The 27,155-nt window shown below is 38.5% G+C and overlaps 1 protein-coding gene across 3 annotated transcripts in view; it reads right to left on the minus strand.

The window, feature by feature from the left end:
• Window positions 1–317: 317 nt before the first annotated feature.
• The window catches only part of pik3c2a (phosphatidylinositol-4-phosphate 3-kinase, catalytic subunit type 2 alpha), a 45,158-nt gene continuing 18,320 nt past the window's right edge, over window positions 318–27,155 (minus strand). For all 3 annotated transcript variants that reach the window (XM_055029449.1, XM_055029442.1, XM_055029458.1), the window contains 29 exons: window positions 23,868–23,988; window positions 21,448–21,559; window positions 21,239–21,318; window positions 21,102–21,165; window positions 20,297–20,443; window positions 20,163–20,196; window positions 19,555–19,798; window positions 16,199–16,321; window positions 15,946–16,113; window positions 15,707–15,824; window positions 14,484–14,626; window positions 13,057–13,248; window positions 12,098–12,191; window positions 11,881–11,975; window positions 11,116–11,296; window positions 10,901–11,005; window positions 10,185–10,277; window positions 8,949–9,078; window positions 8,636–8,772; window positions 7,630–7,799; window positions 6,502–6,658; window positions 6,124–6,233; window positions 5,245–5,452; window positions 5,026–5,150; window positions 3,927–4,044; window positions 3,757–3,838; window positions 3,419–3,525; window positions 2,866–2,991; window positions 318–1,895 (listed from right to left, as the gene is read on the minus strand). In XM_055029449.1, the coding sequence (XP_054885424.1) occupies window positions 1,713–1,895; window positions 2,866–2,991; window positions 3,419–3,525; window positions 3,757–3,838; window positions 3,927–4,044; window positions 5,026–5,150; window positions 5,245–5,452; window positions 6,124–6,233; window positions 6,502–6,658; window positions 7,630–7,799; window positions 8,636–8,772; window positions 8,949–9,078; window positions 10,185–10,277; window positions 10,901–11,005; window positions 11,116–11,296; window positions 11,881–11,975; window positions 12,098–12,191; window positions 13,057–13,248; window positions 14,484–14,626; window positions 15,707–15,824; window positions 15,946–16,113; window positions 16,199–16,321; window positions 19,555–19,798; window positions 20,163–20,196; window positions 20,297–20,443; window positions 21,102–21,165; window positions 21,239–21,318; window positions 21,448–21,559; window positions 23,868–23,988 (3,767 nt within the window). In that variant the 3' untranslated portion in view covers window positions 318–1,712. The remainder of the gene's footprint in view (window positions 1,896–2,865; window positions 2,992–3,418; window positions 3,526–3,756; window positions 3,839–3,926; window positions 4,045–5,025; window positions 5,151–5,244; window positions 5,453–6,123; window positions 6,234–6,501; window positions 6,659–7,629; window positions 7,800–8,635; window positions 8,773–8,948; window positions 9,079–10,184; window positions 10,278–10,900; window positions 11,006–11,115; window positions 11,297–11,880; window positions 11,976–12,097; window positions 12,192–13,056; window positions 13,249–14,483; window positions 14,627–15,706; window positions 15,825–15,945; window positions 16,114–16,198; window positions 16,322–19,554; window positions 19,799–20,162; window positions 20,197–20,296; window positions 20,444–21,101; window positions 21,166–21,238; window positions 21,319–21,447; window positions 21,560–23,867; window positions 23,989–27,155) is intronic.

Here is a 27,155-nt window from a genome sequence, read left to right on the forward strand (position 1 = left end):
CGGCACAGATGGGCCTCAGAAAGATGTTCATTGACCAAAAATGAATACAAAAGCACAGGTAAGCCGATTTATACCGCAACGTTAAAACGTAACACAGACAGGAAGGAGCACGCCGCGTTTGTTAAAAAACATTTAATTTGCTTTATGAAAGAGATTACAGTACACACCGATCCGTTTAGGCTAGAGGTCACCAATTAAGAAATAAATAACTGGCCATGTTAACACACACTCTCGTTGATTTTTCTGAACGGTTGCTAAAAAGAGCAGAACCAGGAAGTTCATATTAGATCCCGTAAAAACTACTGCGGAAAAGAGAAAAATCTTTATCTTTTTATTAAATATGAACACAACTTTAGATTCATAGTTACACAGAGAGGAGGGTAGTTTATGAGCTTGTACAGGATAACATTCCCTTCGAGTGAAGATGTTTTACATCCAAGTTGTTGATCAGGATTGATAATATTTTCCCATTTAAGAAGAAAAAAAACAAAAAAACCTTGCTTCTTAACTTTGTGGGTAGTTTTTCTGCCTGGCTGTTCTGGTCGGTGAGATCATTAGACCGCTGTAGGCACTTGGAGAGGATGCGGTTCAGCTTTCAACAGGTCACTTCCAGATTCCAGGATGGACTCCGCTCCGAGTTTTAGTTTTCCATTTTTCTTGCCATAACTCTATTGAAAAAAATTTAATGTGCCTCAAAGCTTATACATGGACCTCTCTGAAGGTGTGCTGTGTGAAAGACGAGAAACCATGAAACAAAGTGTAAATTCAGTGGGAAAATTTAAAAAAAAAAGCTGTTACAACAATTCTGACGGCTCTGACCTTCCACCAGACGAGTTCGGCTTTGCAAGATATTTTTCCCTCTCATAAGAACACTCCACATCATTTAGAAAATTATATTTAGTAATAATAAGGCTAAATCATGAGTTAAAAACAAAGGCACCGTTTCCAGTCCCTATGGTAAGTGGTTTATTTTTGATGATTTGTTAGTTTTGGCACATTTTGGGGGAAATGAAAAAATTCCTTCTGTGACGTTGGATTTGATCTAATTCGGTTTGATGGACAGTCCTACTGTTTTCTATGTCTTCTCATAGAAAATAAACCATGACATGTAAAAACATTTCTCCTTTCAATCCTTTAAAAAACATCAGTATATATAGATACTCTTCTGAAAGTAAGCCATTTTGGTCCTCTAATAAGAAAATGTACAAAATGTTACAGCTCTTAGTTATAGTTTTTTGTTTTGTTTCTTTAAAGGAGGCAAAATAAGAAGATTGTTCGTCACGTGAAACAATCTTGATTAGTTTCTCAGCCAGTGGGAAGAGTGAAAAATAGAAGAAACGAGGCTCCCGTTTGTAAGTTATTCACTTCTGTTGCCCCTTTGGGGAAAGACGACACATTCATATCATATGGAACAACCTGTGGAGCAATCCCAGACATAAAATGGTGTTTAAATCTCATAAGAACTACAAAACCCTCACTTTGATTCAGCTTATAAAATGTTTCTTTCCCAACTTTATTTTATATTTGATAATCTCGCACCTAAAAGAAAAGATGAATCCGTTTCTTGATGTTCTGGAGTTTGTATTTTCTTTTTGGACATAAGGAGCTGAAATGGCTTCAAGTAAAACCTCCGTCTGCAGCCTGTCCCATATGATCCGAATGAGTCCGTCGTCGTCCGAAGGGGCAGACTCAGAGTCAGCCAGGGGGCGGGGTCAGAAGTACGGAACGGCGGTCAGTTTGTACCACTTGACCGTCTCTTTGCTGAGGTCAAAGTCTTTGAGCCTGAGCGTGATGCCGCCCAGGAAGTAGTTCTCGCGCAGCGACTCGGCACTGAGCACGCTCAGCTGCAGCTCCCGCAGGCTGAGGGTTTCCTTGCTGTAGTTGCTGTACACCAACTGGGGAGAGGAGACGAGCAGAGGTGAGAACAGAGAACATCCAAAAGGCCAGAGGAGGAGCTTTCTCCTCGAAGGCGGAGCTAGGTCCACCCTGGCGTTTTGTTCATCTGAATGGTTGCCATGGAGATTAAAAGAGTTCTCAAACATGTATGAGAACATCAAGGTGACGCTTCTGGTATGTTTTTGATGACTATTATACTACAGCATGATGTAAAGCTAAAACAAACACAAAAAGGAAAGTAGATTTTGCACAGTGCTGCCTCTTTAAAGTGTCAGTAGCTGCGTTTCCATTGACTGTAGGACAGCGCAAATTGAAATGATGAAAAATACATTGACTTAATGGAAACAGCAAAACAACTTCAAATTTTTTTGAGGTGGTTGGTTTTCCAGCCATATCGAAATAAATGTATTTCACTAAACTGGAACGGAAACAGTTTTAGTTTTTTTCACATCAGGCATTTAGTGAAATACATCTATTTCGAAATGGCTGGAAAACCAGCCACCTCATTCCAGCTCAAAAACCTAGCCGAATGTTACTACTGGCAGAAACACCGAAGAAGACGACAGGAAGTAGTTGGGAGGATGATTGTTTTTTTCTTCCAGAAAATGAGCAGAAGCAGAGTTCTGACTCTTCACAAAAAAGTCTGTCATTCCAGTGTGATGAATCTGTAAAATTGCTGACGAGAAGATAAAGAGGCTTGTCGCGCCAACGCCTGAATAAGACGCAAGCGTCTTTGCTGATGGTTGACAGATGAGCACAACAGCCATGTCTGAATTATAAATATATCTCATATCAGATTTTTAGCAATTTTTGTCCTTAATAAGCTTATTCATTATTAATTTTGATTTCTTATTTAGTGGAAACACTGCGATATTACAAATGTCTGTTTTTTTTGACATTAGCGGAATATTGAAAAAGTTTTGTGCACATTTGTAATGGAAATGCAGCTACTGCGGTGCGTTTCCTCACCATCTCGTTGAAGGTGGGGTTCCTGGTTTTCCTGGAGATCTTCGTCTTGCGTTTTGAAGTCTTGTGAGGATCAGGAAGCAGGTAGGTTTTTACATACGGGTTTGGATCCGTTCCGTCTTCAGAAACCTACAAGAAGTAGGGAGGACAACATAGTTCAGGTCAGATGTTTACATACAGTCACATTGATAAAAGTTTTCTTAGTGGGGGGATGTTAACAGGGTTTTTCTGCAGGCTGCATAAACTCAAATTTAAGACTTTTTACGACCATTTAAAAACCATTGTGAATGAAATGTAAGACATACTGAAAAACAGATTTACTCTTTTTGCATTATATTTAGCTAACTAGCTATTTATCACGCTTTTTGCAGAAAAAGCCACCTAGCATTTTTTTATGTCTATCTTGCAACTGTCGTCACAACCATAGTCATAATAAATAATTACTACATCTATGCAGCCAAATGCAGGTAAGTTCACACCTCACCTACATAAAAAACAGACATATACAACGGGATAAAAGGGCTCTCAGCGTGTGTTTTTCAAAGTTTGTGTTTACCAGGTCTCGGATGTGCATGACCATGATGAACAGAGTGTTGTTTCTGTACGAGATGGAAAGCTTCACTTCTCCTTCCACCCGACCAGAGGTTGGACTCAGCAGAGGCTCTGAGATGGTTAAACACCACACATCAAACTCAGAAACATTACTGCTGACACCTCAACATTGGGATTTTCACACACCAAATGCAGCAGGAAAGAAAAAAAAAAAACGCTTGGAAGGTCATTGTTTTATAAAGTAGACAGACTAATGAAGAACAAAGCGTCGTATGGAAAGTGAAACTGGGCGAAAACGTCTGTGGAATTCCAGACATGTGTGGGAGGAAAACAGGTTCTTACCAGGTGGATTGGGTGTGGTGTCTAAGCCCTCCGTTTTCTCATCCCGAGCAATTGGATGGAAGAAAGTGTAGATCAGGTCACACTATATTTGAAAAAAGGAAACGGGTCATTCAGAAAGTTTAAATCTTGATAGAGAAGGGGACTGAAAGTGAGGCTGTTCATGTCAGCACCTGAGCCACTTCTGTGGAGCTCCTCATCAGGTTGTGGACGTAACTGTTGAGCTCCAGCTTCCTCTTGGCTGCCACCTCCTTAATGTGGGTGCGACCAAGAACCATCTTGTTTGGAAAACTACAGAATATAACAAAAAATAAATAAATACATCAAATTCTGATGGTTAATTTTGCTAGATTTTGCTAGAATTTTGCTAGAAGGAAGGCCACCTTAAAGAGGCCTTCCTTCCATTTGGAAGGAAGGCCTCTTTAAGGTGGGAGTTGGTATAAACAAGTTTTGGCAAGTCAAATTTAAGACTTTTTAAGGTGTTTTTAATGCCACCTTAAATTAAATTTAAGACCAAAATCTATATTTATGGGATGGTTGGAAGATTTGGCTGTTTTATAGTCAAGTACAGCAACGACGACATTTTAGTGTTTGTGGCTCATAGCAGCAGCCTTGTGCTTTTTCGCTGCATGTACCACTGCCCTGTAATGCCTCGTTGAAAAGTTTTTTGAACAGAATTCACAGAGCTTTCTATGGGTTAGAACAAAATCTGATAACACCATCAGGTTTCATTTCCCTCTCAACATGGTCAATTGAAATACATCAAGACAACGATGACTCCAAACTCTTATGATAAGAAATTCTTCATGAGAAATTATATAAGTCAGTTTAGAAAAAGAAAAGTTTGGAGCCAGAATTATGGTTAAATGGCGTAAACTAATACTCTACTCTAACCGATCATCTGACTTAAAACGTCATCACAGTTTTTCAGTCTGTGAGAAACTAATCAAGATTGTTTCACGTGACAAACAATCTTCTTATTTTGCCTCCTTTAAAGAAACAAAACAAAAAACTATAACTAAGAGCTGTAACATTTTGTACATTTTCTTATTAGAGGACCAAAATGGCTTACTTTCAGAAGAGTGTCTATATTTACTGATGTTTTTTAAAGGATTGAAAGGAGAAATGTTTTTACATGTCATGGTTTATTTTCTATGTGAAGACATAGAAAACAGTAGGACTGCCCATCAAACCGAATTAGATCAAATCCAACGTCACAGAAGGAATTTTTTCATGAATGAACGTGTGGAGACACTGAAAGTGAAATGTTACCCCGGCAGCTTCCAGAGCGGGAACACAATGGTCAGTTTGTTGTGGAGCTCCTGAAACTCGTCGAACGTGCGGAAGACAAACTGAGCCTCGTTTTGGCCTTCCCTCATAATCCTCACCACGTAGGTCTGCCCAGACAGGACGGAAACACACAGCAGCTTTAAGACAGTAACCATACGACACGGAGCAGAGTCGGCATCGAGCGCGTCGCTTGGGCCTCACGTAGTGCTTGTCTGGGTTGTATCTCTTCTGGAAGGAGAAGATGGTGGCGTGGACGATGCATCCGTCCTGCTTCATGGTGTACGTCTTGGGCGAGAAGGACAGGATGGGCTCGTCGTTGGCAGGAAGACCGGAGAATCGTAACTGGGCGAGGTTGTGGATGAAGAAGTTGAATTTGGTGGCTATGCTTCCCAGGCTGGACTCGATCAGTCTGCGGTGTGGAGGAGAGGAGGTGAAGGAAAGCAAGGAGACTAAAGACTGAGGTGAAAACTGACAACAAAAGCTTTTAAAATGACTAAAATTAACACTTCTAATCTATATTTTGTTCAAAAGATCTAGTTTTAGACCAATATGTGTGGAAAGTTTTCTGTTGAAACAGATGCTATTCAGTCTCTGGCGCTGTGTGTTATAAGCCTGGCGGGCCACGAGGATTTACTTACATTAATATTTGTAAAATAGTACAAGCTAATGTACTGATAATGACATAATGCAAGTTCGTCTTCTCAAAGACCAACACTTAAAACTGGAACTGGAAGACATTCCAAATATCCAAAATAAAACAATGAATATAGCAGAAATAAAAGCCACACAACCAAAATCAAAAATGAAACAAATCTATGAAAATTGTCCTCTAAGAAATATTAACTCATAGCTCATTTTAACTTATCAAGCAATTTTTTTTTATTAATTGTTGATGTTGTGACCGGCTTATCAGTCTCTCTTGTAACTCTGTTGTGCCACCTGGTGGCGTGTGACATTATAGAAATAATTATTTTTGACTTTCCACAGAATACTACCTCAAAGTATGAGCATTTTACACATGAAAGTATTTATTTTATTTTAAGGTTCTTTCTGAACCTGAGAGCAGGTTACCGTGACTACCTCGTAAAGAAGATGGTGGCCTCAGCATCGGTGTTGTGAGGCTGCAGGGCATCAAACACGTACTTCAGGTCCTGTGAGCCCGTCAGAACCGGCAGCCCCGATGACATCATCTGCAACAAACACAACTCATGTAGAGAGATACCAAATGTGTAGCACGCAGGGTTTTTTATGTATTTATGTTTTAAACTACTGAACGATTTCTTACCGAGTATATTCTTACCAGTAGCATAGTTGAACACTTAAACTTATTTTAACGTAAGTTTAAGGATTCAATTATGCTTCTTTCCCAACTTTAGCTAAAGATATTAGCCCTAGCTAATATTTTTAGCTATAAAACGCCCCAGTAGTTTAGCCATAGCTGCTTTCACGATGCCTCACCAAGGACAACAGATGGAGGAAAAGTCCGGAGTTTTTGCGGATGAGGTTGTAGGCTTGGCAGCACAGGTCTACGAACAGCTGGAAGCGACTGGTGGGACGCTCCCCTCCGTTGATGACGTACGCCATGTCGGAGGTCAAAACAAATGGGGCTCGGTCCCTGATGAGACAGAAGGAAGGGAGGCATTAAAATGGGTAGAAGTAGCCTATACCTGATGAATCAGATCAATTTATTTATTTCAAGCAGGTCTGTAAAAAGGTTTGATATGTACATCCTCCATATGTTTGTGAATTTTCCACAATTTCAATTTGATTTGTAAGATCTTAAAATATATATATATATTTTATTGGATGTCTGTGCCATACTTTGCATCTCTCTTTATCTACATTTCTGAAAAATAAGAGAAAGTAGGGAAAGTTGTTTTTGTCTAAACACTAAATCATAAATGCTGACCAGGATTTTTTTTTTAAGACCATAAAAAGAGGACACATAAAAAACATGTGAAAATGCCAAGCGTGTGGATGTTGCAGCTAAGAAGCAGGTCATGCCTGAAACATCTATTAATCATGCAACAGCAGCTTCTGCTACATTTCAAACGTAAAAACCAGAAACGTAGCTGCTATGAGTGCTGGGGTATAGCTGCATATTTATCAGAGATGGTAATAATAATTTGAAATAAAGTAGTAAATTATATTATTAGTATTTAAATGTGCCTTAAATGATAAAAAGTTACCAAAAGGTGATCTAGATTTGTATGAATTGTCATCTTTCCTTTTTAAAAACAGAAAACTAGATTGAAACTGAACAAATTCATATTCCATGTGATCGTTTGGGATTTCCATTCAAATTTTATGGATGTTCTTGGAAAAACAAAGATGACACATTTGGCTACCTTTGTCCTCACCACCACATGGAGCGAAAACGCAAACCGTTTGGGTGAAATCAGCTGGTACATGACCTTTTATCCTCTCTGATAACACAGCAATAAATCCAAAACCACAGCAGCCATCAACATCCTGTTCCACCCTTTACAGAAAAAATCTAAATCCCTCAATCACAGATAGCGAGCCAAAGCCCGTTTTATCTGACAGGCAACAGCAACAATTTACAGCGACTTATCTGATAATTACCTTTTAAAGCTGCCAAACATCTGGGCGTGGCCCAGGAACTTGCCAAAGTCTATGTGAAACATGTGACCGGTGGAGCGCAGCATGATGTTGTCGTTGTGCCGATCACAGATGCCGAGGACGTAGGTCGCAACGCAGCAACCGGCGCAGGAGTAGATAAAGTTCTCAGATGCCTGCAAAGTAAAAAAAAAAAAAAAACAAGTTGAATATCATGGTTAAAAAGTTTTAACTATGGCTTTTTCACAAAAAAACAAATAGGCTAAATTACTTTATTCAACAGAGAGAAGGAAGAGAGAAATACATAAACTCAGACAGTGGAACTACATTATGGCTTTAAAGTTTAATTTGCCAAAATGACTAATCGGATTAATCGTGATTAATGGATTAATCGACGACTAATTTAGTAAATCAACTAATTGTTAATTAGGTATTCAGACTCAAAAAGTCCAATTATTAAAAAAAAACAAAAAAACAGAGCAATAATTAGACCAAACTGTACTAAAATACACACATTTTACATTTAGCATAAAAAACAACTTTTTTTGTCTTTAAATATGTTCTTCCCACAACTTCTCTGTAAAAGATAAATCTTATACTCAGACCCTGTATTAATGTTAAATCAAGTAGAAAGGACTGAGCTTTTTACATATTGATGGTAAACTAATGATTCAATGCTTATTGCATGTTGGGCAATAAAAAATTATTTTCTTGTTTAAAAAGGGAATTTAATTGTTTTTTTACATTTATTGGATAAATCTCTGATATTACACAAAAGAAGTGGCAAAATGAACCCTGCAGAATGTGCCATTTTTATATCTGATTAATAATCAGAACAAACTGTAAAATAATCATTAGTTTAGTTTTACACTTTCTACTTTTTAACAAAGGGAAAAGGCTCTAACGTTGGAGGATTCCTTTCCATAAATGGATGAATAAGTGAATTGGTTTAAGTTTAAGAAGGAGTTTCTTTAATCTTACTAAAGTTATTGCCAGCATTTTGTGTGCGCACCTTCTCATATTCATCCTCAGCAGGGTTGTACTTGCGCAGCCACTCAGCCAGAGGTTTGTCCTTGAATGATCCAGTAACGCCATATTCTACCTGAATCTTTCTGAGAGTGTCAGAGAAAGGCACCAGCTCCACCATACCTTAAAAAAACATCACAAAACAAAGAAAACAGGATATCTTTTTAAAAAACGGTGCAAACAAATTAAGAGAGATGCTTACAGGGGCTGAAAAAGCTGCTGTTGAACTCAAAGATTCGCGATGTTTAGGGTTTTCTCTAAAAGTGTGAGCGCTTTGGTTGAAATCTGACGCGCGTCACCTTTATCCCGGCCAGTGGAGATGCATTTGAAGTTGACAATGCGGAGGTCCAGCCCCTCCTGCAGCCAGATGCGGTCCATAATACGAATCATCTGAAGAGCCAGCATGTCCTGCCTCAAGTCTTCTCCTACCTGATGCATAAACAGAGCAAACAAGAGGCCAAAAACAAAAACATTCTGATACCGATAACATTGTCGGACTTCATTTCAGGCACCAGGGGGCGCAGAGGTGAATGGAGAAGCCAGGAAAGCAGTTTGTTTCAACTCCTGCTGGATTTTGGTGACAGCTACACGGCAGTGTTTAAAACTGAACCAGTTTAAATTTCTCCAAAACTATATTTGACTTGTCTACTGTTGTTCATGAAGTTGTTTGTTCATTTATGTTTTCCTTCACAGAACTGGACTTCTGAAGGCGCTTTGTTTCCATGGATTTATTTGGGTTTACCAGAATGAAAGGGTTTTGAATACAAATGTACAAAAAAACATTTCAGAGTAAATTCATTATTTTTTTTGTCCCCTTCACAAATATGGAGCAATGTGTCGAACTATCAGACAAAACTGCAGTAAAAGACACTGAAACTTGCGGTGGTGGGCACATTTCACTATTCAGCTAACAAGCTAATATGAAAGCTAATTCTTTTGTTTAACGCTTCAGCTAACTTCGAAACTGTTTAGCGCACTAAGCTTCTCCTAAATGCTTTTTGTGAAAACATTCTAGACAGCTAATTTGCTTGGCTGTTTCACAAACTTTCAGCTGAAAAATGTTTTGAGATCTGTGTTAAAAGTTTTGATTAAAAAGCTGTCTGTTTATAATCATGCTCTCATATTTAAGTGATTTACACATTGGTTCCTCCAGTAACTTTATTTCAAGAATGAAACGTACAAAACCAAAATTAATCAGACAAATATTAGAACAAGATATTAACTGAAATACTATATATAAATGTATCGCAGAACATATAGATTATACTGTTGTCTTTCAAACAGAGATATATTGTGAACTGACATTAGTATGTTAGCTCCCACTAAATATCGTATTGTTGTGGCGATTTAGCGTTAGCGCAGCAATGATTATTGCTTTAGAGTTAGCACAGCTGGCTTTTTAGCGAGCGGTGCCCAGCACTGGGAGCCTCCGTCGGAAACATAACAGCTTGCAAGGCACTGTGAGCCGACTGCATGGTGATAATGCTCCATTGTTGGTGTGTTTGTGTACGAGTGTGAGTAGGCGAATAACGGACCTTAAACATAACATTGATTTCCTCTCCTAATGGATCTGCATTGACCAATGCCAGCTTAAGGGGAACTGCGTTGGAGTTGAAGAAAGAACAGGCCTGCAAACAAGCACAAATATGTTTTCTAATGACTTCTGCAGGACAAACACGTTAAACATTATTAGAGAAAAAATATTAAGTTTTTTCATCAAAGTCTTGAAACAAGAAACAAGAAGAACAGAGATTTTGATTTCAGTGAATGCCAATTTTATGCTACAGGTCATCCAGCAGAAAATGTTGTCCACCTAATAATTTTTACAAAAACATGTATAAAAAAAAAAAAAAAAAAAAAAAAAAAAAAAACTGTTTAACCAACACTATATAAATATGATCAGAAAACAAAACTCTCTGCACAAAAGTTTCGCTCAATAAATGTCATTTTTTCTTTATATTTATTTATATCAATCGGTCTATGAGAGAAAATTATCAAGTCTTACACTCTACTGATTTAAAAAATATTGTTAATGTATATTTCCATAAATATGTACTTGGTAATTATTGAGAAAGGGGCAGGTTTACACAAGATTTTTCCCTTTTCCTGCTCTCTCTTCACTTGTGTACAGTAAGTTGTGATAAGAGAACATGTTTGTAAACTCATGAAATGAGTTAAATCGATTATCTAAGCTGATTGATTTTGATAGTCAATGTGTTTTGGAGGAAAAGCCAGTCATTTCAGAACCTACCTTGACGTTTAGCTCCTTCGCTACCAGACTCGGGTTCAGGGGAAGTCGGCAGCTGTTTCTCTGGAAGAAGTTCTGAATGTTTTCAAGGCCTTCCTGCAGCGCCACCTGAATGCACACAGCAACACAATCAACAAATCTAAAAGGAATCGCCTATAACTTGATGCCATTTGACACAGAAAGACAAAAAAATGAAAGAAACTAAAAATCAGACTGACCTGTCTGGTGGATCCCCCGGCCTGTCTGACCCTCTCTGCGACAGTTCCCAGCAGCGTAGCCAGGTGAGTTTGCTTTTCCAGCTCTGCCCTCAGTTTGCTCCCACAAAGACACAGCAAGGCACCCAGGACATGCTCATAGCGCCGCCCCCAGGCAGAGTCCTGCACTGCATCCTTGAGTAGCCTGCAGCAATCAACATGAATCCACCATTCAAAGAAGCCCCAAAAAAGGCTACAAAGTAAGCCTCATTAAACCAGAGTTGGGTAGTAATTAGTTTTACTCGGTTTGCTTGAGCTGAACTTTTTCTTTTACATGAGTAATCTTATTATGAAGTATCGCTATTCTTCTGGATCCTCTACTCACTGTGAGTAACTTCACTGAATGAAGAGCAGAGATGTTTTAACCAAAAGTTCACCACAGACAGACACACCTGCAGCTTGATAAGTTTTATGTTGAAACAATTAGTTTCATAAAATCTTTTGTAATTATGTTATTTATATGAATTATTTTGATTTTGATTTCTAAAATACCAACATTTCCACATAATTTGATGATGTAATTTTTAAATATCAAATAACTGATGTTCCCATCAGTACATGATTATTCTTTTTAATCAAATACCTTTTTATACTTATTCAAGTCATTTCATGGACCGCTGCTTTTTAATTTTACTGGAGTAAAAATATTGCTTACTTTAGTACAATTTTTCAATGCTCTACTCCTTTCTGATTAAGACCTGGTGCAACTCAGTGTTTCTGCAGACTCACCAGTACAGGTAGTGAGCAATGTTTATGTTTCCTTGAGCCCTGGATAACAGGAACAAGACCAGGGCGTTGTTTAGGTGACACTCAAACTTTATTGCCTTAAGGAGAGCACAGATGACATTTTGAATTTAAAATTTGTGCATAAAAACTTTAGAAAATCAGTTAAAAAACATAAATCGCTCTACTGTATGTAGAGTACAGCATGTTTTATGAGCTCTACCTGAACTAGCTGTGGCAGGTAGTCGGCGAGTTCGTCATCACTGCTCTTCTCAATCCAGCTTACAGCCACACTTCTCACTTCAGTATCTGCAAACCTACATAAACACACGTAACAATTAACGGTTTCAGTTGGCCACAGAGATTAAAACTTTAATCATGAGCAGCGCTTCCATTAACCGTAAAAACTGCTCAAATAAAAATGACAAGAAAATAAATTCGATGGAATGGAAACAATGGAAACACGACAATTCAAAAAAAGTCATGTTTTTATAAAAAATATTCTTGTGCTCGGACGAGGCATTTTTTTCTGCCATACCAAAGCACTTCTCTCCTTCGCAGGAGTCACGCGATCAAACGGCGAATGTTACTAAAGGCGAAAACAACAAAGAAGGTGACAGGAAGTGGTGGGACAATTATGATTTTTTTGTGGTTGTTTGTTTTCCGACAATGTGCAGCTGGGTCTACCAGGCATCTGGTTGCACTGGTTCATAAAAAGTTGTGTTATTCCAAAGTGTTGAATCCACAACTCTTCTGTAAAATTGCTGATGACAATTTCCCCAAAACGCCGCCGACGTAGCTGCTCACAAAGAGGCGGGGATTATTGATCCAACACCTGAACAACAGGTGTTGGAAGACTGATGTCTTCTCTGATTAGCTGGTTGATGATGAGCGATAGCATCAAGACCGAATTATCAAAAAACCTCATGTAACCGTCTACATCTGTCGCTGGCATGATTTTTAATGACTTATGTAAACAAACTTATTCACGCGTGATTTCAATTACATTTCTTATTTCATAGAAATGTGGCAATTTTCCAACATTAGTGGAATCTAGACAAATATTTTTGCACTTTTTAATGGAAAGGCAGCTGTATTTTCATAAAACACTTTCTTGTTCTACAAAAATAAAAATAAGAGCATTCCAGAGCGCAGATATGGAACGTGTCTGATAGTGCTTACTTTGAGTCCAGTAACTCCAGTGCAGTGACTAGGGGCAGTGAGGGCCAGCGGTGCAGCAGGGAGTGGATGTGAGCCATGCTGGCCCAGTCCCAGCTGGGCGCGCTGGCCAGCACCTTGGGGAGGCTGCTGGGGTGGTCCCGACGGCAGTGGAGCCGGTGGTCCCATAGGACCTGGTGGTCGGAGCGCTTTAACCTGCAGGAGGAAACAATTCACTTTGCATTTAAATAACTGAGTCAGAATGCCACAGTATTTACAATTTTAGGTTTTAAACAAATCATGAGACGCATTTAAAAACAGATAATGGTAAATCATATTTATGCTTTGAATTATTTTTAATTTCACTGGAAGTTGAGTTACATCTGTAAATAGACAAACAGACATCATCTGTAATTATTTCTGTACATGTATACAGAGTAAGTACACATGTACTTATTTCTGTACATGTGTAACATTCTGCTCGAGAATGTCAGTGCTGAAATTAGTCCATCTATTTTTATTTGATACCAAAGCCTTAGGAGGAAGGTATCTACAAGCAACAACTGAGCCTGAGAACTATTAGGCTACTATGTCTTTGATATGCAAGTGGTGCCCCGACTTGGTAACTTTGATCAAAATGACTCATTTTGTCAATAACTAGTAATAGTTATTTATTGCCACACCAAACTCTTTTTGTTGTACAATAACTCAAACACATTCAGAGAACTCCACACACAATTTAAAGTGGCAGAATTATCTACTTTCTAGGCCATCTCGTAGCACTAATAGCTGTTATCTTCAGCTGTTGTAAGATGCGTTATTCATCAGTCATGACTTATAAGAAATGTGTTTAACTTGGTGAAATTGGGCCTCCGTGACTTTGAAAAGCTCCTGCTCTTTTTTGAAACTCTGCCTTTAGGAAGTCCTCACAAGCTCAGCAGCAGCTTATCTGATGCTCACTTCCAACATTTGTTTGTCAATTGCTGCTGGCTAGTCTGGAGGAGCAGAGTGGGAGAGGGCTTCTCTGTGAGGGAGTAACTTGAAACCTGCATCCCCAAGAAGGAGCTGAGCCGCCAAGGCGGTGCTGCACAGCTGAATGGTTGCCATGGAGATTAAAGGAGATTAAAGGATTTCTCAAACATGCATGAAAGAGTCAAGGCAACACTGGAGGCATGTTTTAGATGAGGGACTAACATTATAACATGACATAAAGCTAAGAAAAACCTTGATTTTAGATGACACTGCCCCTTTAATGGCATCTTTAGGCCTCATGTGTTCACAACATCCCAACGCAGTGATAATATCAGTAATTTTGTGTGATGTCATTCATGTAGATCAACACTGTTTACAAACTCTTCAAGAGGGCGCTGGTACACAAATTTGCTAAAACTGTTCTTTTCCGTTTTCACATCAGAAAAAAACAACAACAACAACAAAAAAGATTCTCTCACCCAAAATTGGAGGCTCGGCTGCAGATTTTCTCCAGCTTCCGCCTCAGGTCCGGGTCCAGCTCTTCCAGTGTGTGGGGCTCGGGGCTCGGGGCCTCCTTAGGTCCAACATATAAAACATCCACCCCTGATTTGGGGAAGTCCACCTGATGGCAGAGACAAGACCAGAACTGGGATCAGTTTATTCTCTCAGTGGAAACCAACTGAATAATATAAAAATAAAAAGATCTTTGGTGGATCTACTGGTTTTGAATTCATTTCATGTTTCAAAGTCCAATCCTGCTTCAGCTCTCATTTTTACAAATTGGCTCATATTTTCCTCAAATATCTTCTGATAAATGCTAAACGTCCCTGTGGATGACATTTCCACCCCCATGTGTCACATTTGGTATGAGAGAGTTTTTAATTGGTCACTGTACGGCTGTATGGCCCGAGTTGATTCATCAACTCAAATTTAAGACTTTTAAAAGACCATTAGGAACCAAATTTATGTGGTGGTATTGTGACAAAAAAAAAATCACAGAAAAATGTTTCATATTTGTGAGCTCTTTTTAACAGAACAAATGCAAACAGAAACCGATGGAAGACGTGAAAAAGGCTGGCTATCTAGATAGCAAGAGTGCATTAGCAGCTAGTTAGCAGTAGCCTCAAACGTACGTAAACATTCATCTGAAAGAAAAGTGCCAAGAGAAGAATAAATTAATAGAATGTGATGAAATAGTCCAGCCAGGACCAAATTTAAGGCATGTGACTAACATATTTCAGGCTAACCTACATTTCAAGACATTTTAAGGCCTTAATTTTAGACACACGCATTTAAGACTTTTTAAGGACGTGTGAAAACCCTGAAAACATGTCCTCTGTTAAGCTGTCCAAATAATTAAACTTCAGATTAATCTGTTCAACAACATACTTCCAGAATTTCTGGAGTTTGTCTATATTTTCTCTGGTAAATTTGAAGAGCAAATGTTTCATCACTGTGTTATGTCTGTGTGTAATTCTAGCCATTCAAAGTGGAAATAAATATGAATTTCTCCTAATTTAGTCCTAATTTTGTCGACAACTATATTTTACAGATTTTAAAAAAAAAGTATTGTCTTTGTTTACCTATATTACTCTAGCGTCTCAGAAGTGTTTAAGCTTATACAAAACATTAACGTTAGAGAAACATTCAGGCTGTAATAATTTCCCCACATGTCTGTATCTGATAATCCCATTAAACTGACCTGTAATATGATCCTTTCTACAGGAACCTTCTTGCGGCTACCGGTAGCACCAGCAGCGCCAGCAGCTCCTTGAGCAGACGTCCACAGACACAAGAATCTTGTGTCTCGTGCAAGAACTCTGTTAAACAAGAAGTTAACATAGGCTAAAAAATAAAGAAACAAACCCAAAAATAATTTAATCTTAACGGTGAAAAGATACATTCTCCATTTAAACCCCTTAGATCATCCCTTCTCCTCACCGTCTGAAGTCAAACAGGGGCATAGAGACTTTGCCTAAAAACTCTGGGGCTTTCCGCTGCTTGTTGGAATCTGGCGAGCCACTGGCATTCTGGTTCAGGACCCCAAACAGACTCAGACTCAGTGTGGACTCCAGAGGGAGCACGGCGACGGCGATGGGGAAAATAATCCTGGGAAGGATAAGGCGGCGTCATTAAAAGGTAAAAGGACCGCAGTAGGTCAGTGAAAACTGAAGAATGTTAAGAGAGGACTTACAGTTCGTCCCATTTAATGTGGTAGAAAAAGCTTTTGTATGTGCCCACTCTCTTGGAATGGACCGGCTTGAACAGGTTCTTCCCATTGTGGGTGAGGGAGCACATCAGGAAGTACTTCTCATAGCTGGAACGAGACAACAAACGATGCTGGTGTGAAATATTCCGTCTATGATTAACCACCACGTAGAAGTGGTTGAATCAACTAAAAGGTTTTGGTAGAAAGACGTTTTGTCTCATTGATCACAGCGGTTGTGGGAAAAACAGGCCTAGAAAGAAATCCTTCAGGGCGATAATTTCACAGTGAAGCTTAGAAACCTATTAAAGGAGTGCGCTGCTCAAAGGGAACTTGGAGAGACATTGTACGAGCCCACTTAGATCAGAGTGGTTTAATCAGACTAATTTTAACCAGCAAAACTCGCTGCATGTGGCTGAATATGCCGATTCTCTACATCGTTAGGGACGATGGCGCATTTGAAGAAAGAGAGTACTCAGATTATGAGTTGAACAACAACATGCTGTTTTGTATTTAAAGAAATTGATTCTGGGGAGATACCGCTTTTCTTGAATCGCGGTATCTTTGCATTAATACATGTAAACATGTATTAACATCAGATACACGCATACACATATGCATACTGACACACACAATTGAACATATATTAAAAGAAACTTGTTGTAAATAAATTTAGACCAATCAATACATCTATTTTTACGGAATGCGTACAAGAATAAATATGTAAAATAACTATATATCCAATATGGACACATCTATCCATACATACAGTACATACCCATCTAGGTATGTACACATAATAGAGAGGTTATGATGGGCTAGGGTAGTTGAGACTTAAAGATTATCACAATGTTTTGTTGTATTATTGATATAGCAACAAAAAGATAGGAAATATTTCTTTTTTTATTGCATTTTCTGTATGACGGCGACAATGTATCACAGCAATTACAAATTGCAAATATTGCTCTTTAAAAACAGTCCTATTTATAATACTCTTTTTCAGCACTTGCATAAAGTGGAATTTATATCTTAAAACTGAATATTGTAACTGCATTTAATCATGCTTTCAAATGTATTGATATTTATAGAACCTTCCATTGAACAAACAGTGGAGAAGACAGTAAAACTATTTGTCTCAATAGTACTGGATGCTTCGAGGGTTTTAAATAGAATTTAGTGGAATTTATCATAAAAATGCTAAATCAAAATTACTATCACGATAAGAACGTTATCACGATAAAGGATATGTGATACGATAAATTACCTCTAGTCTGAAGCCTTTTGTCACACAGTCTGGTAGAGACAGACACTCATGACAAAAAAAAGTCATGCAAGTGGAAATGACCACTCGTTTTAATTTATCAGGAAATTAATTACTTTATCGGCAAATACGACAGGGCTAGCACCTCTAATCATAATCTTTATTTATTACGAACAGCTTGACTAATCGTCCACTGTGAAGTATTTCACGGCCGCAGCTGTGTGAGATGTGGCCTGATTAATCCCAAGAGAATAAACAGGCAGTAAGTGCTTCTATCTGTATACACTTCAAATTCAACAGCCTGTACTGTAACTTTAACTCTGCACTGTCTTAACAGAAGACATTGATATTTCCAGATGTTAGGCAATAACATCTAAGATGAAGTGTTCTGGTTTCCATGGGTCCAAAAATAAACTCACTTTAATTAGCAACAGATCCCCACATGCGACCATGGAGGGGAGAAAAAAAAGAAAGAAAAAAAAAATCGCGGGAGGAAATCAGATGCACGTTTACGCCACAACAAGCTTGCTCCGTTGCTCTGTGCCATCTGCGCTGGCAGCTCCTTCGCTACTCGCAAGCTGGCAATGTGGCGCGGTGAACAGATGGATGACACACGAGCCACAACAATGCTAAACACTCCAACCTCAGTAAGGCGGCGTTATAGTAGCGCCGCAACAGATACAAGCTGCTGCTGGTGCTGCTCGGCTGCACGGGGGGAGAGGAGAGAGTTAGTGTCCCGCTCCAGCTTGAAAAGAGCAGATTTTTTTTTTTTGACGCATTTTTGGAATGCTGTCGCTGCAACCATATTTGCTTCCTGTCTTAAAATAGTTGTTGTGAGAGGCTACTGCGCACTGGAGTTGCAGCGGTTTATCTTTTAATGAAAACAACTGAACACTTAGAAAAAAAAAGATAGAAATGACAGCAGAAGGAGATGAAATAGTTAAAAAAAATAGAAAACACTTTGCCATTTCTTTAAAGTGATTCCATTAAAATAGTTACTGCTCCAACAATTTCTGTTATTCAATATTAAGTTGTCTAAGTCTCATCTGAGCTTTTTACGAATAAAGGGGAAGAAATATTTTATTTTCGAAACCGCGGCGGGATTCTTGTCCCTGATCCTGGTCACTGCTGTGAAACAGAGCTGTGAATGGAAAATTTGTATCAGATCTGCTTCACACACACACGCGCACACACATACACACACACACTAAGGAGACAACAGATCAGGTCTGGTGTGAAACGAGACACTCGCATGGAAAAATAAGACACAAGGAGCAACACCAGATCTGTTTGTTGAGTAAAAGAGATCGAGGTGCTGTGTGCTGCTGCTGTGAAGGCACAGCTCAACAGAACAGGCTGTAATTCCATAGGATTGCCGCAACAAAACATGGAGCTTTTTACCAAATGCTCACCAACTAAATCATTTACAAACCTAAATATTTTACAGAAACTTCTGTCATTGCTGCTCATTTCTTCTTTTGTGGCAGGGTTGGACAATATGATTAAAAAAATATATCACATTATAAGCGCTCCATTGATAATTAGCAATTTTTTTTTTGTTTAAGATATCTGAAATACTCCCAAACTGGTGGTAGGGCCTTTCATTTTTATTCATAGTTTTCTCTCCACACCGTGTATTTTTTATTTTTTTTTGAAGCAGTTTTGGAGCAAAACCTGAAACTGCTGCTGCGCAGGTTATTTCATAAGTTGTTGCAAAGTAACCAATGAAGATTTCTGCGTGTGATCCAAACTTTTGCCGAATAGAAAAGTCCCAAGAGAAAAATAAACTGCACAGAATATATTAGGTGAAACAGTCCTGAAAATTTAAGGCCCATGATTAACAATTTGAGGCCAACTTACATGTTTTTAAACTGAATTTAAGACATTTTAAGGACCTCATTTTAGAAACACGAAGGTAAGATTTTTCAAGGATGTGCGGACACCCTGATTTAATCACAACCACCCAAATTAAAGGAGGTTGATATAAATGAGACTGTGCCCCTCATTCATATATCAAGGTCATGCGAGTTTCAGCATTTATCTTTGCCTTGATCCTATTCAGCGTTGCTGCTGTGTGTTTTACCTGCTGACCCAGTGGCCTGGGATGCCATGCAGCGCGAACAGAGTAAACTGAAGGTGGTCTGTGGTGCCAGAAGCTTCTTTACTGCCCCTCCCCTCTCCGGCTCCACCATCGTCCGCAGACTGGGCCGAGTCGGAAAAGCTGAAGGTCGGCGACGGTGGGCAGAAGGAGCGCAGGTAGAGCTTGACCAGGTCATAGACGGCCTTCGTCAGTAAGGCCATGCTCTCTTCCACAGGACTGGAGCCACCTGTTGACGGGGGCCAGGATCGCGTCAGTGCGAGAATTTAATGACATATGGATAAAAACGTAAAAGATAATAGGCCTTGCAAAAGTATTGATATACCTTCAGTCTTTTTCTTTTTTTATCTCAGGCTGATTATTAAGTCTTTGTGAGTTTTAATAAATCAAAGCATGAGATTAAAGATTTAAAACATGTGAAAACATGATGAAATAAATGTTATAATTGTAATGTGACCAAAAAAAAAAAAAAGGCTCAAAAAGTATGATTTTGTTTGTGCAAAGATAAGTGTGTTAATTTTTAGTGGAGTGAACGATCGTGACTGATAAGCAAGTGAAGGTTATGTGTGACTGTATGTATGCATATAACTTACTAGTTGATGACTGACCAGGTGATGTTGACCCCAACTAGAAAGCAATGCATGCTGGTCTTAGAAAATGACATGATCTCATCTCAACACCAACCAACCACCAGATGTGTTAGTTCATGCGTCGACGGGAAGCCCACCTTGGGCGAGCGCGTCCTGGCGAGATTGGCAGAGTGACGGAGTCTCTTGATGGCTTCCGTGACGGACTGCGTCTCCACCTCGTCCAGGGCGCAGCACAGGTTCTTCACGGTCTGGACCACCCGCTCCACGGTCTTGTACTGGGTACTCTGGGCACAAAAGATGGAGCAAAAAAAATAAATAAATAAAAAAGGAAGGTCTGAATCAGTTTCCTGTTCTGATTCGAAATGAGCTTTAAAATAAAAAAAGTTTGGAGTTAAAAACCCAGCAGGATTTATTCTGAGTCATTAAAAAAAAAAAAAAAAAAAAAAAAGATGTTCTAACCACTTCACTCCTTCCTTTCCCAGTGTTTTTATGCTATATAAAGTTCTAAAAATGAATCTTTACAATTATCCATTTTTCTCTCTGGTTTTAGACACTGCAAATGGAAAATTTTTTGCTTTTATTTTAGACTGTTTTAATGCAAAACCGTGGCTAAAAGGTGATGTTTTTACAACTGGGAGAAGCTGATTAGCTTCTAGAAATCTAAAATAATATCTAAACTAACACAGAACAGAACTCAAAGAGCAGAGAGCAAAGGAGGAAGTTCAAACTACCAACGATATCCCCTACTGTCTGCTCAGCTTTCAACAGGACGATCTTAGTTACTACAGTATTTAGTTTCCCTTTGGCATAAATAAAAGTACTTTAGATTTGAATTCAATATGTAAGAAAAATTCTGCTATTTTGTTTCATAATATTTTGTGGGACAAAACAAGTTTGAATTTCCCACCTTTCGCTTCAGATTCAAACAAGGACGTCATGTACCTCATTTTCTAAGCAGATGTTGACCTGATTGTTGTATCCCTCCAAATAGTCAGCAAGACCTTGTCTGCAAAATGATAAAAGTGATTAACTTTAACAAGCTTTACACATTTACTTCCTGACCAACGAGTAACTCTTACCGGGTGACGTTCTCCCTGAAAGGCCTATCAACATGGCCGAGATACTTGTCAAGGTCGAGTCGAGAACCGTCATCTTCTGCCTACGGTGAGAGAAAATAAATATTAAAACACAGATAATTAGGGTCGTGATTTCACCAAACTGTATATTGGTAATTTATCAGTGGGACGAGTTTGTAACCATATTACTTAACTTGTGAACAGTAACTTACACTTCGCGCCAGGTCCCTCCTCATGGTTGAGTGAGAGAGCAGCTGTAAGGTGATCTCGTTCTCCCATTTCCGGCAGTTCTGGATGTACTCATGGCTGCCTAGGCTGTGTTTACTGTGGCACAGGGTGGCAGATGCCCATTGTTAGAGATAACACAATCTTAGATATCCAAAGTAACAATATGGATTGGCTAAGAAGAGGAACAGAGTTAGCTACGTTTGCTTGGCTCATCTCCACTGTGATGTCGTTTGATTAGACTGTAGAAAAGCTTCCAATATTAGATTTTATTGTTATGGACATGAATTAAATTACACCTTAAAGGGAAAAAAGAAACCAAACTAGAGTATAGTTTCCTTTTGAACTTCACTTTCCAAAAGTTAAGAAATTAAATATGTCCCGAGTACAGACCGAGTAGCCCTGTTGGGTTTCCATTACAAATGTGTGCAAAACTTTGACAAAGTTCCGCTAATGTAAAACAAACAAGCAAACAAAACAATTTCACAATTGTGGTGTTTCCATTAAGTAAGAAATGTAATTAAAATCACACTTGAATAAGTTCGTTCACGTGATAAGTCACCCAAAAAAGTGCCATGCAATCATCCTCCAACAGCTTCCTGTCTTCTTCACCATTTCTGCCAGTAGTAACATCCGGTTGTAAAATCATGTGACTTGCGTAATGTGAAAGAAAAAAGTGTGTCCATTGCAGTCTTTAAAAATACACTGATTTTGATGTGGCAGAAAGGCCACCTCATCCGAGTCCGATTAAACGTTTTTCTTTATCAGAAAAACGTTTAATCGGAATTGCCGAATTTCCATTAGGCAAGTTTACTTTCGCAACTCCAATTTGCATCGTGCCAGCTGTGAGATTCCAGAACTTGATCGTTTTTTGTCTGATCAATGACTTTGAGATTCGTACAACTTTTTTAAAAACAAAATGTGAGAATTTTAAACCCTATTTGGCATTAGGTTACCCCCAGAATTAGACAGGCAGGAAACTGCAACATATAGGGAGGTCTTGCGCTGCTTTCAGCAGTTCTCAAAAAAATATACAAAATGTTTTGATTGTAATTTTTAAAAGCTAAAGAGATTATTTGTTAAAGCACCAGTCTTTCATTCATGAGGGCATTGGAGGACATCTTGGGAACTCCCAGTATGAGCTCAGAAATTCTAAACGTAACTTCAAGTGTTTTCTGTTCCCAGTTCAAAAACCAAACAAGCTGGCTGATATGATCCGTGACCAGACTAACTGCTTTAACTAAAAAGCTTGGATTAACAATGTTTCTGGTTGCTTTTTACTTTGCACTTTCAAACACATGTACATCAAAAAGAGACTGTACAGTGCTGCGTGTTTGTGTCAGAAACATAAGGAACAGATAGGCAGACGAAGCTTTACATGCAAGACGGACATTTTGGATTTCGAGGTGAGAAACCTCAAACTTTCCTACTTTGAATGTGAACTTCTAGGGAGCTATTGCTTACAAATTTGAAAATGTTCAACTTCAGAGGAAACATGGACCCTTATCCATAAACCTAAGTTGCATTTCCAATAGTAAGGACTTTTTTTATGTTGGTTTTTAATAACCACCTGACAAAGTCCAAGGTTCTGTTTTACTACGATTTTAAAACATCTGTCAAGACTGTGGTGAGGAGATAAGTGTTGATAACAGTTTGAGAATCACCGTTTTACATTGAAAACAGATTCCCATAGAAAAATCTTAACTCTATTATAGACAACCATAAAATGGAATCCAGGCTTTACCAACAAATATAGTTAAACTCTCCTTTTGTCTCATCTCCACAAATCAAACACTGTATGTATATTGTCTCATCTCATGAGCCAGACTGCACTCCTACTCACTACATTATTTACTTAGAAGTAAATAATGTAAAGTATGTAATGTAAAGAATTTACATGATATAATTTATTATAAAGTGCAAAGACCAAAACAGTGTTGAGAGGATTGGTGTGATGATTGAATAATGATTGTCAATTAAATAATGATAATTAAGTAGTGGAAAATGGCTGAAGAAACTTGAAACATCCTATTTGTAAATCTTCTTCGGAGTTTGTGATAATTGTTGCTAATAGTATTAATATAATGTTTGCAGCGTTCAACTATGAACACAGTTCAGTGGACCGTGGTCTATAAGTGCTGGTAAGGAGAGCAGCAGTTCCCATGAATCTCATATTTTAAGCGTTGGAGGAGGTTAAAAGAAGAAATATAAAAATATCCACCATTCCTATTTGTGTAGGACGTGGGGGGATGCCGAGATAAGAGCGACACAGTAAGAGAAAGACGGAAAAAAAATAAAGAAAAGAGAGAGAAGGACATAAGAAAAGAAACAAAAGTTCCTTAAATCTCCATGGTAGAAGAGAGCTTGCTTGGTCTGCCGGACGCGTTACGGTTTCGGAAATACTCACTTCTGCAGCACTTCCTCCCGACCGCACACTTTGAGCAAATGGCTGGAGAAGTCCACCTGATCCAGGTCATCGTGAACCCAGCAGAGAGTCTGACTGATCAGCAGCTCCACTGGAGAACTCACTGCAGAGGGAAAACAGGAATTCAGATAAGGTGAGCGGGGCAACATACGGATATCTCAACATCGTATCCAACATCAATACTGCAAAGAACAGTTTGAACCGCAACAAATACCACCCGTTAATTTTAAGATATGTTGATATAGCAGAATATATATTTGTTGAAACTTGTTTAATATGGTCCAAAATGTTTTTTAGAGGGTATTAAGAAGCTCTGGTTACATCAGCAAAAAGGTACAACCACATTTTAGGAATGCACCAATCCACTTTTTTCACTTACAATACCGATACCTGAGGTTTGGTATCAGCTGATACTGATCCGATGCAGAAAAACAGTGCCGAGTTAACTTAAATAAACTTTAAGTATTTATTTTGTTTTTAAACACAGACAAAAATGCACTGATTTAAACATTTATTTGCCAACTCTGCACCAGAACAGCACACTTAAAAACACTAATAGCTTCACAAGTTTGGTAAAACATGTAAAAATAACTTTAATTTGTTTAGTGGCTGCAATTAAGAGTAAAACAGCCAATGAAAAATAAATAAAGAAACTGAAACAGACAAATCAGTTTAATTCTAGGACTCATGCGCTGAGGGGACGCCATGTTTTATTATGCATTATATTTAGAATTTGGAAGATGGTTTATTTTTGACCAAGGTAGTCATCGTATTGTTTTTGTCAGTTTATGATTGATTTTGCATTGGCTAATGCACTCATTGAACAAATTAAAGTTGTTTTTACATGTGATATGAAGCAATTGGTGTATTTAAATGTTCTGTGCTGTTGTAATTTAGTAGGCTACATTTATATCTGTTTATTTTTAAAAGAAACATCTTAAGTCAATGTAACACTGTTTTTCTTTATCAGAAAAACATCTGATGCTAAACTTCAGATATCAGTATCAGCAGTGAAAAAAGTGGATTGGTGCATCCTCAACCACTTCTTCCAGTTATGAATTTCAAATCAGCTTTTATTGGACAAGTACTTTCAATTAAAAACAAGTAGGCTCTGTAATAAGCAGACATTTCACCAGAATGCCTGTAATCACACTGACTGGGAGGGATGAGAGGTCAGTGACCCTCCTTGGCGCAGCAGTGTAACCCGACACGCTCACAGATTACTCTGCTGCTAATCCACTTCGTCAGACGTGCAGGACACACAAACATGGCAGAGAGAGAGAGCGCGAGAGATGGAATCATTCGGGTTCTGGACTCGGCATTGACGAGCAGCAGAGACCACCTCCGACTCCAGCAACAACAGAACGCCACCCTTCAGAGGAATGGTGCTGCCAACACCACTCCTGCAACGCAAGGCCGTGCCCGACTCTGCTGGAGTTCACAGAGGAGTGTTTTTGTGATTTAGCAAGAAATTTCCTGTCTCTCATTGTGTTAATTTTTCACACATGGGAGCTAGGGAATAGCGCTGGCTGAGTCACAAAGGAATGAACATTTTAATATAGATGAAAACAACAAAAAAAAAAACAATACGTTGGCTAAATTGGGAGTAATTTATTCCACAGGATGTGGAATAAATCGACCACAGTAGCTGTTTAATAACCAATGAAATAACTGGCTTGACGGAGTTCAGATCCAGTTTCACGAGGCAGCTAATGAGAGGGCGAGGGAAGCCAGAAGTCACTCGGCACTTTGTAAATCTACAAGGCAAACATTGTAAAGACGTGAAAAGGGATGGCTGTAATTCCGCTGTGACACAAAGCAAACAAAGATTTCTGCTTCTGGAGCAGCTCCTACACCCAAACACAGAACATCTGGTAATCCACAGATGTTCAGACAGATGGAGGTAGACCTGAGCTGAAGGACCACAATAACCAAGAATATAAAGTACTCTTTACTTTATACATAAAGTATAAGAGTTTCAGATAAGAGTCCTGATTGGGGGTGCATCACTCTTAAAGTATGAATACATAGGTTTGCAATATTTCATATGTGATTTAAGCTTCATTTCAGTCTTAATTACAATCTGAGCCAATTCACATTGCAGAAAGAAGCTTGGTTTCCTGCATACTTGTTTCATACAAGAACAATTTCACAACTTGTGCTGCCAACCTCTAATTTAGAGTACCTCAAAGTTGTACGTGAGTAAGAGTGTCAGTAGTTGAACATATTTTTACTCAACTAGAAGTAAAAATCTGGAATCACTCCAGAATTTAAATCAGATCTTTTTATTTGTGTTGCAGTATGACCACTGTGTAGCAGAGGGCGCCACTGGTAATTCATAAGCAGGGGCAGTTGATAAAAAAATAAAGATGGGGAGGGGGATCCCAGAACAGGAAAGAAAAAACAGTCCTGTGTCTTTCTGTCCTATAAATGACATAAGAGGTTCAGTAGATGGAAAATAACAGAACAGTAAAGCTTACATACGTACAAGAAGACTCACTTTATCATGAACTGCCTGTTTGTCTCATGTATTTCGGTTAAAACACGTTTTTCATTAGTCGCTTACCTGGAGTACAGCCTCCAGAAATCCTAATCGAGTAAGAGTAGCATTACTTCATAATTTGTTCCTTTTAAAGTACGAGTTAGTAAAACATTTTTTCTTTTGACAAAACATATCCACGTTTTATTCATTCATAATTCAGTACGAATTATGAATTCGTACTGAATTTGTCTTCTCTACGAATGACGCTGCCCACACCTGTCTTCTACTAAGATCACCTCTGATTTGTGAGTAAATACAAATATAGAGCCTCATATAGCATTTTAATAAGATGATGAATAACTCCATAAAGCTTTTTTTTTTTTATAATACACAAAGCATTTAAATATCACATATCTGACAAAACTCCAGACTTTGAAATAAATAATTTTTTCCCCCTTAAAACATCAGGCTTTGTTTTGCAGCCCAAAGATGTTTCCTAGAAAAAATTACCAGACAGTCTTTCCTGTTTTTATCTCGAGAACTTAGAGGAAAAATGATAGATGTGTCCTATTCCAAACATTGTTTTGTCTTCTCTACGAATTTACTTCATGCAGTCAATTGCTTTTATGTGCAGCTTCACCAAACTTTTCACAAATCTTTCCTTAGCGTTACTTTCAGAAACTCATGTTTCCCGAATTTCCCAACCTCTCCTCGCTCTACATTCTTCTTCGTTTTATTGCCATGCTTTCTTCTTTCTTCTTCACTCTGTAGCCACAATATGTAAAGAA

The sequence above is a fragment of the Poeciliopsis prolifica genome, unplaced genomic scaffold (assembly GCF_027474105.1).
Source record: "Poeciliopsis prolifica strain line A6 unplaced genomic scaffold, Auburn_PproV2 SCAFFOLD001, whole genome shotgun sequence".
NCBI classification, from domain to species: Eukaryota; Metazoa; Chordata; class Actinopteri; order Cyprinodontiformes; family Poeciliidae; genus Poeciliopsis; species Poeciliopsis prolifica.